Raw genomic sequence first — 20147 nt, 5'->3', positions numbered from 1 at the left:
CCAGCGCTGGCTAGCTTTCCTTCCCAGAGCCTCCGGCGGCAGAGACCGAAAGCCACCGCCACCAGGGGACAGAATCCAGGGCAGGCCCGGAGATGGCGCCGATCCTCCGAAGGTCCTACAAGCCAGCCACTGGGGGCCAACCTGGAACCCTCCACCGGAGACCGCGGGAATCGCCGCTGAGTCAGCAACGCACGCGCGCGCCCGCTGTCGCCCTGGCCCCGCCCCGTCCGCGGCCCCGCCCCACCCGGTCCGTTTAGCGCCTCGCTTAACCCCTTCAGACACAGGACCTCAGGCTATATTCCCCGAGAGGCCTCCACTCTCTTCGAAGACCGTAGAATCCTCTTGAGTCTTGAATCACTCTCCCCACTGAAGTTCAGTGAGCTGTGCGCTCGAAATTGGGTTTAATTTCCGACCTGGGTCTGCACTTCCCCGACTCTGCCTCAGTTTCTGCACCTTAAAAAGGAGGTGACTCAGACCAAAGAATTGGACTACTCCATCCAGGGGCGGAGGGCCGCCTCTAGGGCTGGGCCTGGCGCAGGTAGCTAAAGATCGTTCCTTTCTCAGGAACCCTGAGACGAGACAGGGGTTCAGAGAGCAGCAGACGGGGCCTTCCTCTATGCCCTATGCCCTTCGTTCTCCAATGCTCCTTCTCGAGAGGGTTTTTAATCTGCTGGTTGGTGAGCCAAGAGTTAAAACAAGGGCATGAAGGCGGGCTTCCGTGACATCACCAGCACTCCGCGTCCGACCTCGGGGACGGGGGCGTGGCTGACATCGCACCGCCCCCTCCCTCTTTATTCCTCAGCTCCTCCCCGCTGTCACCAAGCCAGGGGCACATGATGCAACCCGCCGCGGTTTCAGTGGCCTGATTGGTGGCCGCGCCCGGCGCCAGGCACAGGGATTGGGCAGGGGAGACTGTGACGAAAACTGCACCCTGCCCTGTAAAGAAGGGAGGAGAGAAAGAGAGGGAAAGGGGGGGCCCTCGGAGGGGAGGGGGCTGGGGAGGCGGGGTCCCGGCGCTGTGCTCGCGCCCCTAGCGCGCCAGTCCCGGGGCTGCAGGGAGCGCAGCGCGCGCGGCCCGGGCCCCGGCCACCGGACACCCTACCGGACACGACCCTCCCTGGAGCTTGGACAACTGCCCACCTCGGACATTGCACCGGACACTGCCCCCCACAGGGCTGGACACTACAACGGACACTACTTCCCAGCTCCGGACATTGCTCCCCCCCACCCAGCCTTGGACGCTTTCCCCCTCCCCCTTCGGGGGCCCAGACACCGAGCCCCCCGCAGGCTCAGCAAGCGACCCCTTGCAGCCCAGCGCCAGACACTGCCTCCTCCTAGTCCCCTCTCCCTTCCCCTCCTCCCGCCTCATAATTCCCCCGCTGGGGTCGGAGCCCCGCCAGTTTCTCCGACCCCCTGCAGCTCGGCCCGGCTGCCCGCGCCCCCATCCCCCGGCTGCTCGCCCGGATGCCTCTCCCCGGGGGATTGTGGTGGCTCCTCTGCTGCCGTCGAGGCTTTACTCTTCTGCACCGGGACTACGGGGACGGCGAGCTTAGCGGGGACGGGGACGAGGACGAGGACGAGGAGACCTTTGAGCTGCGGACCCCGAGTCCAGCGGGCGGCGGGAGGGTAAGTCCCTGGGGCTTTGGAGCCTTGTCTCAATCCCTCTCACTACAAGCGGCCGTCACGTCTGATCCTGCTCCAGACTCCAGCCAAACGCCGTGCTCTGGGCGGACGGGGACGTGGGAGAGGTTTTTGCCTGGGGGGCCAAGAGCCCCCAGGAGCTCAAGGAGCAGCCCTACTCGGGATGTGCCTGTGGGCCTCGCGCCGCATGCTGGGCGCTGTCCACCTGCTAGGGGCCCTGAGGCAGGGGAGGCGTCACGCGTGGCCCGACCTGGCCCTGCCTCTCCCTTCCCCGCCGGGCCCGCGTCCCATCCCGTCTCCTTCCGCCTCCGCCAGCGCCGAGGAATGTGGCGAGGCCGGCTGGGCGGCTCGGACGCCTGGGTCCGCTCCGCTCCCAGTTCGTGAGCGCTGAGTGCTGGGGCCAGATGCCGGAGCTCCCGCCGCGGGGACCTGGGAGAGGGGGAGAAGGCATCCTCAGATTGGGGTCCGTGGCAGGGACCCCACGGAGAGGGAGCTGGGGGCCACAACTCTTCGAGGACCCCTCGTCATTACCCTGCCACTCAAGACAGAACTCTCGGCCCTCCCTGGTGAGGCTCCTGGGGAATCCCTGAGGGGATGGTGAGGGACACTTGGCTCCTTGGTTTTGTGGACTCTCCCCGTGGGGAAACTGAGGCTGGATTGGTCTGGAAGACCTCCATACCCTGAGGTCCCCTCCGGATTCCCCTGCACACCGGCAACCAGACTCCCTTGTGCTATGGCGTGGGTCAGGCTCCCATCCCCCGCTCAGGGGTCCCCAGCAGGCCCGGTGGCTCGGTGCCCGGGTGGGGCGGGCTGCGCCGCTGGGGCCGGCGCCAGCACCTGGCGGAGGCGGAGGGCGGATAAATATAGAGGGGGGTGGAGGGAGGGAAGCAGGGGACTGCGATTAGGAGAGTTGGACTAAGAGAGTGGTCAGCACCTGCCCCCGCGGCGGTGTGGCTAAGAACTCCTCTTGGCCCCTCCAGAAAGGTGGGTCTGCGTCCCAGGAAGGCACAGGACCCAGGCGTCCCCAAGCTTCCAGCCTGGGCTGGGTCAGTTCTGTGAACCAGGGCTCTGTGAACCACGCCATTGCCTCCCTCATGCTCCACCTCCACTCCCCTCCCCCGAGCTTGGGGACAGGTGTCCCTGCCCCCCTCCCCCACCTCCCCCTCCTGGCTTTAGCAGTCTGGGCGCAATGGGACGATGGCACAGTTCCTGCCTGACCTGGCTCCTGGACGGGATTTTGGCCTCTCTCAGGCCCCATTCTCCTGTTGAAGTTCCAGGGCAGGAGGTAGAAGGGCAAAATCCTGAACTGTACCTCTCCTGGAGAGCGTGTGCCATTTTTCTGCGTGCTCTTCCAGAGCCCCAGCAAAGGGGGAGGGTCTCTGCTTACCATTAAGTTTCAGGAGTGTCTGTGGGAGGGCATAAGAAGTTCTTGAAGAAAGCCCTATACTAAAAAAGTCCCACTTCCCTTCATCCAGCTCTGTGCCCACCACCTGCCTGTGTGCCAGCCAATGAAGGGGAAATGAGGAGGAGGGGGTGACTTCCAACAAAAAGGAGTTTCGTCCACCTCTTCCTTTTCAAAGATGGGGAAGCTAGGGCCCAAAGACTGAGAGGATCTGTGAAGGTTCCAAGCCAGTGATTCGAGTTAGTGGTCAGACTGTTACTAGAATCCAGGTCTCCCCACTGGACTCCCTGCACAGTGCTCTTTCCAGCGTATCCCGCCCTGATTTAAATCTTCAAAGGGAAACAGAGACAACGCGGGAGCCTTGACTTCTTAGCTGGGGCTGTTCTGTAGAGACTGGCAGAAGGGGCTTCCTCTTGGCATCAGCTCTCTCCCTCATGATCACGACCCCGCTCCTTGATCCCTCAATTCCCCGAGCAGCGCTCTCCTGGGGGCAGAAGCCACGGGCATCCCGCGATGACGCCTCTGATCCTGAGGGCTGCTTCCCTGTTTCCCCAGGGCCCCCTGGACGTGACGCTGACTCAGCCGGTGAGGAGTGCGCAGGTCTCAGACAGGTGAGCACGGCCCCTGCGTCTTAGGGTATGAAGCCCACCCCCAAGCCTGTTCCCGGGACCCCAATCCTCACAGTCTGCCCTCCCGCAGTTGTGCAATAAGGGAGAGGCCTTACGCCGGACGCTGTGGTTTGGCCGGGGTCCCGGGGGGGCGGTCCGACTGGGGGCGCGGGGAGAAAGGGGGGGTCTGGGCTATTTCTGGTGCGAGGTCAGAACGGCCCAGCGGTTCCCACAGCCTGGGGGAGGGGTGTCCAGACCCGGAGCAGGCTCCCCTCGCGGTCTGGGGAGCACCCACAGAGGAGCCCCCTGGAGGCGGGGTGCTGGACCGACAGCCTCGCCCAATCCTCCCTCCCCTCTGGCCCAGGCTGCAGAGCTGGGAGGAGACGCGGAGCCTCATCCCGGAGAAGGGGCCGCCCGAGGAGGACCCGGACGTCGTCGTGAAAGGTGGGGATCCACCTCAAGCACTCTGGAAGTCCCAATCCCAACCCGCCAGGGGATAACGTCTTCTCTTGCTCATCCCCTTTTTCTCCCACCCCTCCCCCCAGGTTGGCTGTACGGAGAGCCCCGCGGAGGAGGGGCTCGGCCCTGGTTGCCCCCGCGCCGGGCCTGGTTCGTGCTCACCCGGGACTCCCTGGACCAATTCAGTAGCAGCGGGAAGGGGGCGCGGCGCCTCAGGAGCCTCGTGCTCACCAGCTTGTGCTCGGTGACCGGCCCGGAGCGCCGTCCCAAGGAGACCGGTGAGGCTTCGTAGGGGGCTCTTGTACTTCCCTGCTATCGGCCCCATCCGGCCCTGATTGCCCTCCATGGCCTCTCTTTCCCCAGGTCTGTGGTCAGTCACCGTGTCTGGCCGGAAGCACAGCGTCCGGCTCTGCTCCCCGCGCCAGGCAGAGGCGGAACGTTGGGGTCTGGCGCTGCGAGAAGTGATCGCCTCCAAGGCACCCCTGGAGACCCCTACCCAGCTGCTGCTGAGGGACATTCAGGTGTGACAGAGGAGGGTGGCGGACCCAGAAGCCTCCTGAGTTTGTGGGGAGCCCCTTTTTCCATCCTTGTGACTCCTTCCCTGATTCTAGGAAAGTTGTGGGGACCCGGAAGCCGTGGCCCTTATTTACCGACGGAATCCAATCCTGAGGCACACCAGTGGGGCCTTGTATGCTCCACTCCTGCCCCTGCCCTACGGTGTCAGTGCCCCAGGTGAGTGGTGGCATGGCTCCAGTCCTTCGGATGGGGAATCTGAATGCCTCACTTGACAGGGACTTAGAAGTCCAAAGGAGGCCCAGCCTCTCACTTTTCAAAGGGCTGAGAATGGACGCTGGCTGGATTGATACCTAGGTTGGAGGAGAGGGAAGCCAGCACAGGAAAAAATGCCCCCTTTGACCACTTGTCTATGGGTCTCGTTCTGACTACTGGTATTCCTTCATGAGTTTTTACACTCTATTTTTCTTTATGCTCTTTAGACCCTGCATACTATGTTTTCAACTGCTGGAAAAGCCAGCACTGTGGGGAGTGGGCTGGCCTCATCCGGCTTTATCTCTTCCCTAAAAGGAATAGTGAGAGTCGGGTCCTAAAAGTAGAAGATTAAGGGGAGCTGGGAGAAGAACCCTTGTTTCCTGACTCCCAGTCCAGCCTGCTTTCTGGCCCATGGTGGTGGGCTTTTAGTGCCCAGTTGCAGAATCTGGGGTTTGAACCTGTGTCCTTTAGTCAACCTCTGGAGCTCACTAACTCAGAGAACAGCCCCAGTGGCTCCCCCCGGGGAGGTGCCTGGGAGGCTCTGTGGGGACCACTGCTTTCCCTTCACTCTTCCTGTCGTTGGTACTCTCCCCTCCTTGCCACCCCCTGTCCCTTTACACTCCCTCTGACCTTTCCCTGGTTCATGCCTTCCTTTCAGGGCCCAGCTCTGTGTCCCCTCTCCAAACCGTCCCTCCGCCCCCACCCTCCCGCAGGTCCGGGCTACGCACCCTTGCGCGAGGAGGCGGTGCGGCTGTTCCTGGCGCTGCAGGCGCTGGAGGGGGCGCGGCGCCCCGGGCCCCTGATGCAGGGTGTGCTCCAAACCTGCCGGGACCTGCCCGCGCTCCGCGACGAGCTCTTCCTGCAGCTGGCTAAGCAGACCTCGGGCCCCGCAGGCCCCCCCGGGCCCCCAGCTACCCAAGACCCTGCGGCCCTTCGGTACTGGCAGCTCCTCACCTGTATGAGCTGCACCTTCCGGCCGGGGGGAGCTGTCCGCGGGCACCTCCTGGGGCATCTGGAGAGGTGAGAGGGGAGGGCTGGGGTAAGGACAAGGTAAGGGAGCTGCAGGCCAGGGAGAGAATGGCAGGCCTTGCCAAACTGAGGGTCAGAGAACTTAGACCCAGAGAGAGGAAGAGACTTGACGGCTGCTAATATGCTCAGGGTCTTTGTGGGAATTACCAGATCATATCCCACTTTCCGGCAGAAGGATTGCAAAAGGTGCCCCCCTTGAGGCAGAGGAGTTGCTAAGGGCTGCTTTTCCTCTGGGCTGAGGCAGTCTAGCCAGCGCTTCTAAGTTGTAGAGCGGAATGGGGCTGGATTTTGGATTTCAGCGCGGAAGATCATGGAGAGACTTTGGCAAGCGGGAGGGCGCGGTTAGGAGAGAGCTGTCGGAGCCTTAGAAAGTAATTGAGCTCCACGCAGTGCTCCAAGAGTAGAGAGCCGGTCGCTAGATCCAAGCAACTTAGAGTTGGAAGGGTGGGAATCCGTGAGAGTAAAGAAATGGTACAGTAAGAAGGCGAGAGGGATGGGGAGAAGGAAAGCCCTCTGAGCACTAAACCTCGGGTTTTCTCTAACCCAGGACGGAGCAGGCGCTCCCAGACACGGAACTGGCGGAGTACGCGCGCTTCATCAGGAAAGCGCTGGGCCGGACGCGCGGCCGCGAGCTGGTGCCTTCGCTGGCAGAGATTTCGGCGCTGAGCCAACGGCAGGAGCTCTTATGCACAGTGCATTGTCCCGGGGCTGGTGCCTGTCCTGTGGCCATAGACTCCCACACCACGGCAGGCGAGGTACGGCCAGAAAAGACCTCTGAAACCTCAACCCGTCCTCCCAGCTTCCCATGCCCGGCTGTCCTGGTGCCTGGGCCCTAGGTGTGCCCACGTCTAAGATCTATCATTTGCGTAAGGCGTGTGTGTGGCGGGACCGGGAGACCTGAAAGAGTTCGTCAGTTGGCAAGACCCAGCACGGTCTGATTTTCCCCTCTTGCCTCCTCCCCTCCAGGTTGCTCGAGAGCTGGTGGGACGGCTGGGCTTGGCCCGGAGCCGCAACGCTTTCGCGCTGTATGAGCAGCGAGGAGCCCAGGAGCGAGCCCTGGCCGGGGGTACTCTCGTGGCCGACGTGCTCACCAGGTTTGAGAAGTAAATGTCCAGCCCCAGCCCCGCTCTCCGGTAACCCATCTGCCTCTCAGCTCCGGTCAGTCCCTGTGCAAACATTTATCGAGAGCGGGCCACTGGCCCTGCACGGTCACGTTTGCCGGTGCACGGATGGGCCCTGACCGCTGGCGGTTTGCTGTCAGATTTCCAAGCGTCCCAAACATCTGGCCCCGCCCTCAGCATGGCCCCGCCCCCCCATCCCCGCCCGCGGTGGCGGACGCCTTGGAGGGGGTCTCTCTTCTGCCTGGCATCAAGTCCTCCTCTCTTTTGCAGTTTGGCGGTGGAGGAAGCCGGGCTGGACGACTCCCCGGACTCTGGTTGGAGACTGTGTCTGCGTCTTCACGGGCCCCTGCACCCTGAGGGGCTGTCCCCAGACGGTCACGAACTGCCTTTCCTCTTTGAGCAGGTGAGCATCTCCAGCGTTCACTGCCCCTCCAAAAGACATCCCCCGCCCCCAGCCTGGACCCCTCGCTTTCCGGGCCATCACATTTAACTGTTATGGCAACCTCGCGGGAGGCTTTACTCGAACCCAGACGTCAGACTTTGCACCCCCCAGGTGTGCTCGCCGCCACTCCCGCGCTGACACCCGGTGCCTCCTCCTAGGCTCACGCTCTGCTACTGCGCGGCCGGCCGCCCCCGCCCGACGACACGCTGCGCGCCCTGGCGGCGCTGCGTCTGCAGAGCCTGCACCGAGACTTCTCCCCGAGGGCGCCCCTGCCGCGCCTGGACCGCCTGCTGCCGCCCTCCGCCCCGCGGCGGGACGACCCTCCCCGCCCCGTCCCTCGGCCTCCACCCTCCGCCGCCCTGCTGGCCGGGGCGATCTGGAGCCCGGGCCTGGCCAAGAGGCGGGCGGAGCGGACCCGACGCGGCGGCGGGGCGGGCGGCCCGGCGGGAAGCGCGGCCCGCGAGGGAGGAGGTGGCGCGGGCACGGCGACTGCTGTGCTGGGCGGCTGGAAGCGGCTACGGGGCATGGGCCGAGCTGAGGCCATGGCTGCCTACCTGGCCCTGGCGGCGCAGTGTCCAGGGTTCGGCGCTGCTCGGTATGACGTTCTGGAGCTGAGCACGGTGAGGGGGAGAAGGGAGAGGGGACTCTGGCGGCCCAAGCCCTACACCTCTGCCCCAGAGCCACAGGCCCCACTGTGGGTCATCTCACTCCCCACACCCAGCACAGCTGACCCTCTCAAACCCCAGGAGTCACTGGCCCTTGGGCTCTCCCCTCTCCAGAGGCGTCAGCCCTTCCACACATGCCTTGTGAATCACAGAGGGGACTGGGACACTCCTGCTCACAGCTGTCTCCCCACACCAAAAATAATGCGGCGGGGTCCCCTACGTCCACCCTGACTCTACCCATCTGTCCCTAGGAGCCTGGTGGGGGCACTCCACAGAAGCTATGCCTGGGCTTGGGAGCCAAGGCCATGTCCTTCTCCCGGCCGGGTGAGACAGAGCCCATCCACAGTGTCAGCTATGGCCACGTGGCCGCCTGCCAGCTAATGGGCCCCCACACCCTGGCACTGAGGGTGGGAGAGAGCCAGCTCGTCCTGCAGAGTCCCCAGGTGAGTGGGAAGAGGGTGTGGAAGGAGGAAGGAAGGGAAAGGATGTTAAGAAACATTTTATTAATGCTGAGCCAGGTACAGGTCTAGTCACTGGGGATCCAGCAGTGATCAAAGATAAGCTCGAGGCGCTTATGTTAGGGCAGGAGGTCAGACACTAAATAAGGAATCAGAAACTATCTAAGACAGTAATAGATGCTACCAAGGGAAGGGTGGTGTGACACGAAGTGACTGGAAGGGGTCATAGCATTAGGTAGGACAGTCAGGAAGGGATACTGGAAGTGACATTTAGGCTAGCCACAGGAAGATCTGGGGAAACAGCATCCCAGGTAGAGGATATCGCGGGTGGAAAGGCTCTGAGAAGGCAACCGCATTTAGAGAAGCAGAAAGACACAAGTGTGACTGGCACCTAATGAGTGAGGGAGAGCGTGGTGGTGAGGAGGGAAAGGTTGCGGGGAGGGGGCAGCTCTCAGAAGGCCCTGGTGAGGAGCCTGGGCAAAGGATGAGACAAAGGAGAACGCAGTGACCCCTACCGCCCTTTGACCTCTGCCCTCTCTTAGGTGGAAGAGATCATGCAGCTGGTGAATGCCTACTTGCCCAATCCCTCCCCTGAGAGGCCTTGCAGCAGCCCTTCTCCTCCATGCCAAGACCTGCCAGACACCTCCCCTCCCAGCCAGCACCCGGGCCTGGACGAGCCCCAGGGACAGTCTGGCTGTTTGGGGCAGCTGCAGGACTGAGCCTGCCAAGAGGTCACGACCTCCCTTCTGCCTCCAGCCTGGACCTGGACTGCTCTGAGATTTGAGGGAACCATGGACCCTTTTGGCCCTGCAGGGACAGGGCACACCCCACACCCAAGGGCTGTAATGGGTGCCGATGATTTTCTAGTTTGTTTCTTAATTTATTTGTAGAAGAGAAGCGGGAAAAAAAATCCTTATTTACACAAACCCTTCCTGTGGGAGTGTTGTCGGTGGGACCAGTTAGAGCTCCATAGCTCAGTGCTCCACCCCTGGGGACGCCCACACTCTGAGCTTTTACCAGCACGGAGGGGAGTCTGGACACCACAGAGCTCCACCCTCCTTGACCTTCTGGATTTAACCTCCTCCTAGCCAGCAGGCTGCCACAGGGTGCTGGGTGGGGCAGGCAACAGGGCAGTTTGGGAAGCTGGCAATTACTCACACTCACTTCTCCATTGAGCAGCACAGGGGTGGCCTCCTGGCGTCCCTGAGGCCGGAAGGCAGTGAGTCATCAAGACTGGCACTACCCAGTTCCTACCCTGGTGTCCAGCATCTGGGCCCTCGTTGGGTCCATGTCGGTGTGCCTACTGCTTTGGGTCTGGAATGGAGAGAAGCTTGGGACAGGATCAGACCCAAGAGCTTCTATGGCACAGATAAACGCCTTATCAGGATGGGCTCAGCCCTACTCCTGAGTTCTGTTCCTGCTTTATCAAGCTAGGTTGAATTGGGTTGTGTTCCTAGGGATCTGATAGCCTTGGGCGCTGGGAATCCAGAGTCCCAGGTTTCCTGACCTGCTCAGTATGCTGCAGGCCCTCCTTCACTACCCTAAACAGCCTACTCCCTGAGTGGAAGAGTCTGAGGCAGTGATCCATCCCGGGGGCAGAAGCTCAGGCACCGAGGACAGGGCAGACCTCAGTAAACCTCAGGGCTGACTCAGGTAGAGTGGCCTGGTTCTAGGCAAGGTATGCCAATGGAAACAGTGACCACATTGACACCTGGATTAGTGGTAAGAAGCTACAGCAGGTAAAGGACACATGCCTGGGAACTGGGAGGGAACATGGGTCACCCCCCCCATATTCACACTCTGACTATATGCACAACACAGCTTTATCACTTTATTAGAGATAACAAGCATATTAAGGGTCAGGGCAGAGGAGGGAGGAAGGAGGACCAGCGCCTGGGATGGAGATGATTCTAGAAAGGTTTTTTGGTGACAGGAATCCATGCCACAGGGACCAGGCATTATGGGGACTGTGCTTACTGTCCAGAGGAAGTGGTGGCAAGGAAGTCACTGCTCCTGAGTCCCCCAGGAGATGTAGTCTGGCCGCGTGGCTGCGTGGTACTCGTCGATGAGTTCCTGCACCACCTCCCTGGACGTGTCCAGCTCGTCGAAGTTCTCCTTGAAGATGTCCTCCTTGCGGAACTGCTCCAGGAAGGCCTCCCGTTTCCGCAGCTTGTCATACTGCTGGCAGGAACTTTCAAAGAGCTGAAAGAGATAGAAATCTCCAGGATGGGAACCCGTGCAAGATAAGGGGCTGGAATGGAATGGGGCACAATGATAAGAGTGGCTAGTGGAACAGACTGGTCAGTGAAGCCCAGGAGATTAGGCTCACCGAGGAGATGCTGGTGTGGTTGGCCATCATGAGCCCACTGACCCGGTGGGCCGAAGGCAGGTAGGGAGACTTCCTTGACAGGGCCACCTGGATGCTGGCAGGTCCCCAGGGGATGAAGTTGGCCAGCTTCCGTTCCCGGATCCTCTGCAGACTCTTGTGGACCTGAGGGGAGGGGTGCACGCAGCAGTGGTGGTGGTAGCCTCTCCTCTACCCCTGCGGGGCCCGGGGGTGGCACGAAGGGGCCTCACCTACCTGGGTGGGGTCCACCTCCCCCTGGATGATGTTGAGGATGGCGATGTAGCAGTGGTTGGTCTGGCGATCCCGGCCCGTGGACACCATCACGTTCTTGGGCTGCAGCAGCCGCCTCATGACATCCAGGACCGTGGTCTTCCGCACGCTGGCCACCTGAGGGGACAGTGGGCCACAGGGCCCAGGCCCGCACTCAGGCCACCGTCCAATGCTTCAGCCCTGTCCGACTTGGGCTAGTGTGGTTTCTTGGGGAAGGGTCTCGAGATCCACGTCTACACTGAGCCTCTGCTGTGGGACTGAGTCCTCCTTAGCTTGGCAAGGCCATGGCCCTGTGCGGGAGCATCCGCAGACGCCACAGGGCCCCGGCCCTGTGGGGAGGGAGCCAGCGGCACAGGAAAGAGGAGAACGGGTCAGCGTGGAGTTGGACGGTCTATGCCGGTCCTGAAGCACAGAGCCTCTGGGGGCCCCAAGGGGCAGCTCCTGGGGCAGCAGGGAGACAGAAAGGCGAGGGCAGGGCCTGCCGCGACTGCTCCTACCGACTGGTCCGTGGTGAGCGGGGTGTAGCCCGTCATGAGGAAGTGGAGTCGAGGAGTGGGAATGAGCGAGGCGATGAGGCCGATGAGGTCATTGTTCATGTAGCCGGGGTAGCGCAGGGTGGTGGTGCTGGCTGACATGATGGTGGACACCTGGGGACAGGAGTGCGTGCCGTGGGCCTTGGCTCCATGGAGGGATGGGGGTTCCCTTCCCAAGGTGGACCCCAGCCAGGAGGGGTTCCGGCCCAGAGAGTCCGGGAGTGGGGGCTCACCAGCTGGTTGATCTGGGAGAAGGACGGGTTCTGGATGTGCAGGCGGTCTGTGGCGATCCGGTTCAGGGCTGTGTTGTCCAACACCACCTGGGGGGGACAGAAGAGGGTCACGGCACCTTTTTGAGGAGAAAGGGGGCAGAGAGATAAGTTATTAGCTTAGCAGGGTGCCTGGATGGCTCAGTGGGTTAAGCCTCTGCCTTCGGCTCAGGTCATGATCTCAGGGTCCTGGGATCGAGCCCCACATCAGGCTCTCTGCTCAGCGGGGAGCTTGCTTCTCCCTTCTCTCTCTGCCTGCCTCTCTGCCTACTTGTGATCTCTCTCTGTCAAATAAATAAAATCTTCAAAAAAAAAGTTATTAGCTTAGCCCCCTCTAAATTCCAAAACCAGGGTGTAGGTATGTTAATATAAAAAAGGAAACTACTGTCTCAGGGGCATCACCAGACACTTTTCTCTCATCCAGTAAACAAATGTGATTATCCCCACGTGCCATGCACGTGCCTGGCTCTGTAGATACCATGGGGGATAAAACAGGCATGGTCTGTCCCCCTCACAGAAAAAAGTATGGTTACAGCCTGAAATATGCACAAAGGATTTGACCTTGAATGGGTGGTCAGGGGAAGTCTGACTCCAAAAGTGACCCTTGGGCTGAGAATTTAAGCACGAGTAGGCATTAAACAGGCTAAATGGGGACATATATCAGGCAGTATACATGTTCTTGAGAGTCCTGCTGCCTAAAGGGACTATAACCAACTTGGAGTCAACTCATTTAATAATTTGGGCCACTGGGAATGGCTTTGTTGGTCCTCTGTTCTCTAGGCAAGGACTTGGGAAGGGCAGGGTGTCTATGTCTCACAGGTTTGAGGAGGTGGACCAGAGCCCCCCACTCTCTTTTCCAGTGCTCACCACACAGTCTGCATTCTGGGTCAACCTCTTGAGTGTGAGCAGTGAGTTGTAGGGCTGGACCACCACATCGCTCATCTCATCTTGGTTGGGAAACACTGAATACGTTTGCACCAGCTTCTTGGGGTACCTGGGGGTGAAGAGGGAAAGGGGAATGTGACACAGTGAACTGGAAGGACTCCCATCACTGCCCATCTTGGTCTTCTCTAGAGCTTACACGACCATTCCTTTCCAAGTGTCACCAAGCCCTTGGTACAAAAGGGGGGCAAGGACAGAACTGAGTGGTCAGAGCCCAGGAGCCAAAAAGAATAAACCTAAAGCATCAAACCCATCAAACCCTTAAGGTCCCTCTTCTCCCTGGGCAAACCCCTTCCTGGGAGTTCTTGCTTCCAAGACGTTCCCTGGATGGCCAGGCTCCGTTCCTACCAATGACCCAAAATGACAGTGCCAGACCTTCCAGTCCAAGAGAAAAAATCAATAAAAAGGAAAGACCCTACCCACGGAACCAGGGCTAATGCCCTCTCTCCCAACACAGGCTTACCTGTCATTCAGTCGTTCGAGAAGGTAGGATCCCAGGCCAGAACCTGTCCCCCCAGCAATGGAGTGACACAGCACAAAGCCCTGCATGGGGAGGGATGGAGAGGCAGTCTCCAGGGATGTGGGGCAGAGGCTCCAGGCTTGTCTCATTCCCCACTCCCAACACACTCATGTCTCAAGGCTGCTTCTGTGTCTATCCAGGCTGACATTCCTTGGGAAGGAAGACTCATGCTTAAGGAGGTGATGCCATCCAGATGAGGATCTCCTTGAGGACAAGTACTGTACCTTATTTACCTCGATACCTCACATAGGATACTCAAAAGATTAATTTTTAATAGAATTGCCCCCATCACACCACGTGTTCAGGAACATCCTGACCTTTCCCAGCACTTTTCAGCCTTGTTTTCCATTCAGCGGGGGCGGAGCCTCACCTCTAAGCTGTCACTTCCATCTGCTTCTCGGTCTATGATGTCAAAAATGTCTTCATGGATTTTCTCACCCTGTAGAGAAAGAATGAGAGGGAGGGTGAGGATGAGGGTTCTGGGGAGTATCTCTTTTCAGCACCAAGAACTCTACCCTGGGAGGACACCCTCAAGCAGAGTCTCCGCCACGACCCTCAACCCCAAAAAAGCTACTTTGCAAACGATTTGCAATCTGCCTAAACCTCTCCCTGGCTGTCCCTCTTGTCAGGTTATTCCGTTGTCTCTTATTTATTGTCAGTCTGGTCTAGTCAAATCCCCAGGATGCCTGAGCCTGTCTTGCCCTGGGGAGGGAACATCAGGGGTTTTGGGGATGGTCACCCGGATACCTGCGAGAATCCACTGGCCCAGTTGTTGCCAGCTCCTCCTCCATGCTCCGACAGGTAGATGTTCTCTGGGTTGTAGAGCTTCGCATAGGGGGAGTTGAGGATGGAGTGGATCACCCGGGGCTCCAGGTCCAGAAGCACCGCCCTGGGGATGTAGTGCTCATCGTCTGCCTGCCAAGGGGCATCCAGCAAGGGGGCACACTCAGCTAAGGCCCAGCCCTCCATCCTCCCAGCTCTGGTTCCTGCCTGCCCTCCCTCCTCAAGCCTCCCGCCCTGGTTCCTCTGCCCAGCGGGTCTCCCGGTACCAGGCCCCTGCCCTTCCCTCAGACCCCCTGACCAAGTCGCTGGGGGCACCTGGTAGAAAAAGACGTCCTTGCGGTCAGTGCCCTCGGTGGCGAACTCCTCCACGATGCCCTCGGGGCTGATACCATGCTCGGCGCACAGCTGTTTCCAGAACTCGAACCCAACTGGGGGATGGGGAGAGATGCCTGGGTCGCTAGTCGTAAGGCCTCAGGCGCCCAGAGTCAGGCTCAGAGGCTGTCACACTCAGAGGCTGCACCCAAGACACCTGGTCTGGGAGCTGTCACAGCCCAGGTGCGGCTCTCCAGCTAGGCGTGTTTGTCATGCGCAACAGGGCAGGGGGTTCATGGCAGGGAAAGGGGGACTGGAGGATGCCAAGCACTGGGAAGGACCCGAAGGGGCAAAACCGGAAACTGGAGGGTCCCGGCGCTCGCTCGCTCACTCTGGTTGCCGCACTGGCCTAGCTGCAAGGTGATGATCTCCCGGGGCATCGCTCTTCAGACGTGGGCGCGCCAGCCCTGCCCCGCGGGAGTCACGGCGGAGACGAACGCCCGGCAGCCGGGCTCGCGGGACGTGCGGAGCGCTCGCTCGCTTTGCCTTTTGACGCGACTGCTCGGTCTGCGCGTGTGCAGTGCAGGCCTCCCCGCTGCCGCCGGGCCGGGGAGCCCAACCTGGACATCATTTCCCCCACAGCACTTACAGCTGGAATTCGGCACAGGCGCAGTGTGAGGCCACGCCCCCTTCTGCTCGCCCACCCCAGTTCCGCGCCTGCGCGGTGAGACTCGCTGGGGCAGCCGTGGTAGAGACCCGGGTGTGGGGGCGGGGAGGGGCGGTCCAGGAGGACCCAGTCAGCTGGGCGTTGCGGGTAGGTGAGTCGGCTGGTGGCTCTTTTGGACAGAGGGGCTGGATTCAAGCCAGTCTTTTTTCAGTGTCTATTTTTAAGTTAAATATACCTAACACAAAATTTATTTTACTCATTTTCAAGTGTACAGTTCTGTGTCATAACGACTGTTCTGCCACCGTCACTGTCATTCATCCCCAGAACTTTGTCACCCTCCCAAACTGAAATCCTGTACCATTAAATAGTAACTCTCCATCCTCATTGCCATCAACAGCCTACTTTCTGTCTCTGTGATTTTGACCAGGCATCTTTTATAAGTGGTATTATATAATATTTGCCATTTCGTATCTAGCTTATTTCACTTAGCATAATGTTCTCGGGGTAACTTGGTGTTGTAGCAGTGTCAGAATTTCATTCCTTTTTAAGGATGTATAATATTCCATCGCATGTATATACCACATTTTGTGTTTATCCATTTATCTGTAGATGAATGTAGAAGCCACAGTGTTGCTTCCACCTATTGGCTATTGTGAATAACTCTGCCATGAACATGGTTGTGCAAATAAGTTTGAGTCCCTGCTTTCAGTTGTTCATTATTCTGAGAAGACACCCAAGAGCAGAATTGCTGGATGATATGGTAATTTTATGTTTAAGTTTTTGAGGAATTGCTGCACCATTTTCTTTAGTGGCAACACTATTTTGCATTCCCACCGGCAGTGCATAAGGTTCTAATTTCTCCACATCCTCTCCAACACTTGTTACTTTCTATTTTTTTGTTTTGTTTTGCTTTTTTTTTTTAAGATTTTATTTATTTATTTGACAGACAGAAATCACAAGTAGGCAGAGAGAGAGAGGAGGAAGCAGGCTCCCCGCTTAGCAGAGAGCCCGATGGGGACTCAATCCCAGGACCCCGGGATCATGACCTGAGCCAAAGGCAGAGGCTTTAACAGACTGAGCCACCCAGGCGCCCCAGTTTTGTTTTGCTTTTTAATAGTTATCTTAACAAGTGTGAAGTGGTATCTCATTGTGGTTTTATTTTTTTAATTCTCTTAAAGATTATTTATTTGAGAGAGAGAGCAGGACAGGGAGGAGCAGAGAGCGGGGGAGAGAGAGAATCTCAAGCAGACTCCCTAATGAGTGCAGAGCCCCAAATGGGGCTGGATCCCATGGCCCTGAGATCAAGACCTCAGCTGAAATCAAGAGCTGAACGCTAAACCAACTGAGCCACCTAGGTGCCCCTCTGTTTTATTTTAAGTTACAGATAAGTATTGGAAGGCCTGGGTGGCTCAGTCCGTTAAACGTCTGCCTTTAGCTCAGGTCATGATCCCAGCATCCTGGGGTTGAGCCCCGCATGAGACTCCTTGCTCAGCAGGGAGGCTGCTTCTCCCTCAGTCTGCTGCTCCCTCTGCTTATGTGCTCTCTCTGTCTCCGACAAATAAATAAATAAAATATTAAAGTTTAAAACATACAAGCATGATTTTATATTTTTATTGTATACTTTTTTGTTTTAAAAATGTATGTAAATGCTATCAGAGTATACTAGCCTTTTGTAACCTGCTTTTTTCACCCTATGTTAGATTTTTGTGATTCAGCAATGTTGATACATGTAGATTTTTTTCATCGTTTTTAACTGCTTTATAGTATTTCATTGGATGAATGAAATAGCTTTCCCACACAGGGGTGATTAGATTGATTCTACTTATCTGCTGTTATGTAGAATGAATACAGAATCAGTCATTTCTGAACATGAAGGAGACTATCTCTACCACTGGCATATGCATCTTCTTTAGAAGGCTTTACACATTTTCACATATTTTTTCCTAGATGGATGTACCAGTTTACACTCTTACCAGAGAAGGAGTTTCCATTTCCTTACACCTGCATCCACATTTGGGTTATCAGATCTTAATTTTTGTCCATCCCATGGCTGCTCAGTGGGATCTCATGACTGTAATTTCCACACAATCTGGTCACAAGGGAGGTTGGTTTGATTTGTTATGGTTGTTAGACCTTTCAGAATTGCCTATTCATGTCCTTTGCCCATTTTTCTATTGGGCTTTTTTTTTTTTTTTTTTAAGACACAAGATATTCTACTTTTTTTTTTTTTCTTGGTTGTATGAGTCACAGATATGGTTTGTCTTTTTTTTTTTTAAGATTTTATTTATTTGACATGGAGAAAGATAGCAAGAGAGAGAGGACAAGCAGGGGGAGCAGCAGGCAGAGGGAGAGGGAGAAGCAAGCTCCCCACCAACCAAGCAGTCTGATATGGTGCTTGATCCCAGGACCCCAGGGTCATGACCCAAGCCAAAGGCAGAGAGTTAACCAACTGAGCCACCCAGGTGCCCCTAGGGCTTGTCTTTATATTTTGCATCTGGTGTCTTTTGGGATAGAGAAGATTTTAATGTAGACAGTTATTCTACTATTCCTTTCTGCTTGGTACGTTTTATACCTTATTAAAGAAATCCTCCCCTTTCCTAGTATCATAAATCTGTCCTTTTATGTTTTCTTCCAAATGCCCTATAGTAGTTTTGTTTCTTCCCTGTGTTGTGTACTGACTTGTGATTTCAAATCCATGTTTTTGAAAACTTGCTTTGGACAAAGTTGTTTGTGGTTTGAACTTGTTTTCGTGAAATTGTTTTGAAGCTGGATATTAGCACTTTCTTTTTTTTTTTTTTTTTAAGATTTTTTCTTTCTTCCTGTAATAGAGAGAGAGATCACAAGTAGGCAGAGAGGCAGGCAGAGAGAGAGGGGGAAGCAGACTCCCTGTTGTGCAGAGAGCCCAATGTGGGGCTCAATCCCAGGACCCCGAGATCATGACCTGAGCCGAAGGCAGAGGATTAACCCACTGAGCCACCCAGGCGCCCCTATTAGCGCTTTCTTATCGAACTCTAGACACCATAGTAACGGGCAGCCATGATGTCCACCACATGGTCATTTAAACTTTAAAAACCAAGAGGTATAACCAGCCATTCAAAAGTGTTTGGTCTGGACAAGGCTACTCTTTGCTGATCTAAATAGTTCTCTGGAGATTGTGAGATACTTACTCCTGTGTGACCAGGCTACCTTGGTCAGCAGTGGCGTTAAACCACACAGCGGTCTCAGGAAGAGAAGGGACATCTGCTTCTGCCTTAGTGAGGCTATCCTTCCTAGGCAGTGGTGGTACAAGCTGTGTGGCAGACCCTGCAGTAATAGTCTTCAGAGCAGCCACTTTGCCTGCCAGCACTGGCACCGTCTTCCGCTAGGTACGTGCCCCAGCAGCGAGGGACCTGAGCAGGCAGCTGATATCCAGCTTTTAGTTGGAAGGACTGACACTACCCAGAACCAACTCGTAGAAAGGTACACCCCAACTAATATTGGTCTTTATTGCTTTCATCTCCCCTTTGCCTGGAAAAATAATGTAACTAATCCATCATTGGTTTGGAATATGTTATTTCTTTATTGGTGTATTAAGAGACAATATCCTGTATGCTTGGCTTGAGAAATATTATTACTATAAGTTATAATTATTACAGTGGACCTGTGTTAAATAAATTTTTGGCAAAGACAAACTTAGTCTCTGAGCATAATTTGTCCTGAACAAAACACCCTGTAGGTCTTTAGCTCATCTGGAACTTATTTGGAGGCCTGCTGTAAGATAGGGATCCACTTTATCTTTTCCATATGGATGGCCAGTGGTCTCCAAGCCAATTGCTGAAGAGTGGGTGCAGCGCCCCTCACCCCTAGAACTTTCTAAGTCCCCACTCTGGTGCGGGGCTGGCTTCTGGCTGTTCTTCTGCTCCATTGGGCTGTCCGTGTGTCCTTGTCTGGCAGGCTCTCTCTGGGAGCTGCTGCAGAGGCGCTGGCAAAGGCACCACGGCCAAGAGTCATGCTCAGACGAAGTTTTTTGTTTTCTTTTCTCTCTCACTTTCTCTTTTTTTTATGAGAACTCGGCCACCTTCCAGCCCTGGCTGCCAAGAATCCTCTGGGCTTCTTTAGAAGACTCTGACTTGCCCCATGCCCGTCCCCTCCCAGGCCTCTGCTCACTTTCCCTCCCCTCACCCCACCCCAGCCTCCCAGCCCACTTTCTCCATTTGGGCTGTTAGGGTGTCCTCCAGGCGGACTGGCAGCCTCACCCTTTCAGGGAGGGTCTAGATGCTCCCTTTGAAGTCTGAGCTCCTCCATGGGGCTCCCTTACCCTGTCAGAGCTGTTCCTAAGGGCTGGCTGTCTTCAGAGGCTCTGCTAGGCCCTCCCAAAGAGCCCAGGTGAAGAGGAAGCCTTTAAGGATAAGAGCAAACTTACCAGCCCTCCCGCCTTGTGAGTCTGGAACGGCTGTCTGCTTTCTTTAACATAATAAGCTGTCGGGGCACCTGGGTTGCTCAGGCTCAAGTCGTTATCCCAGGGTCCTGGGATTGAGCCCCGCACGGGACTCCCTGCTCAGTGGGAAGCCTGCTTCTCCCTCTCCCTCTGCTGCTCCCCCTGCTTTGTTCCCGTTCTCGCTCTACCTCTCTCTGTCAAAACAAGAAATAAAATCTTGTTTAATAATTTTAAAAAATAATCATAAATAATAAACTGCAAGCAGTTTATGACACTTGTGAAATGAGGGAGTTTAATGTCAACCTTTTCTTATGATTAACAACAGTGCCTTGCTCCTCCTGCTAGTCTCCCAGAAGTGGGAAAATTTCCTTCAAATCCTAGTTTACAGGCAAACAGGTTAGAATGCGTGACTTGATCTGAGTTGGGGAAATTGCAAAGGTGGGTTTCCTCGAAGAAGCCATCTCTGGCCAGCCAGAGGCTCCTTCTTACCTATA

General features: G+C 56.7%; 2 protein-coding genes across 6 annotated transcripts; one reads left to right on the top strand and one right to left on the bottom strand.

Moving 5' to 3' along the window:
* The first annotated feature begins 971 nt into the window (after positions 1 to 971).
* On the top strand, positions 972 to 9495 carry PLEKHH3 (pleckstrin homology, MyTH4 and FERM domain containing H3). 5 transcript variants are annotated; one of them, XR_004280886.1, is made up of 13 exons: positions 972 to 1626; positions 3599 to 3654; positions 4016 to 4095; positions 4197 to 4388; positions 4474 to 4631; positions 4722 to 4842; positions 5592 to 5898; positions 6455 to 6662; positions 6874 to 7001; positions 7299 to 7431; positions 7629 to 8065; positions 8387 to 8578; positions 9136 to 9246. XR_004280886.1 is itself a non-coding variant. In XM_032322806.1 (13 exons), exons 1-13 carry the CDS (start codon positions 1465 to 1467, stop codon positions 9310 to 9312), a joined length of 2376 nt encoding a protein of 791 aa, XP_032178697.1. In that variant the 5' UTR covers positions 974 to 1464; the 3' UTR covers positions 9313 to 9495. The 5 variants fall into 5 exon arrangements, 3 of the variants coding, with proteins under 3 accessions (XP_032178697.1, XP_032178695.1, XP_032178696.1); XR_004280885.1 differs by having other exon boundaries at positions 6874 to 7010; XM_032322806.1 differs by having other exon boundaries at positions 974 to 1626; positions 7629 to 8090; positions 9136 to 9495.
* Positions 9496 to 10383: 888 nt separating this feature from the next.
* On the bottom strand, positions 10384 to 15252 carry LOC116578458 (tubulin gamma-2 chain). The gene is made up of 11 exons (XM_032322812.1): positions 14961 to 15252; positions 14573 to 14685; positions 14222 to 14389; positions 13845 to 13913; positions 13418 to 13497; positions 12880 to 13006; positions 11977 to 12063; positions 11708 to 11857; positions 11175 to 11327; positions 10923 to 11084; positions 10384 to 10795 (listed from the first exon to the last, which is right to left on the bottom strand). The coding sequence occupies exons 1-11, from the start codon at positions 15007 to 15009 to the stop codon at positions 10598 to 10600; spliced, it is 1356 nt and encodes a 451-aa protein (XP_032178703.1). The 5' UTR covers positions 15010 to 15252; the 3' UTR covers positions 10384 to 10597.
* Positions 15253 to 20147: the final 4895 nt, after the last annotated feature.

This window comes from Mustela erminea, chromosome 18 (genome assembly GCF_009829155.1).
Source record: "Mustela erminea isolate mMusErm1 chromosome 18, mMusErm1.Pri, whole genome shotgun sequence".
Taxonomy (NCBI): domain Eukaryota; kingdom Metazoa; phylum Chordata; class Mammalia; order Carnivora; family Mustelidae; genus Mustela; species Mustela erminea.
Note: the sequence above shows the minus strand (reverse complement) of the source record. Positions and strands in the feature narration are given on the sequence as shown.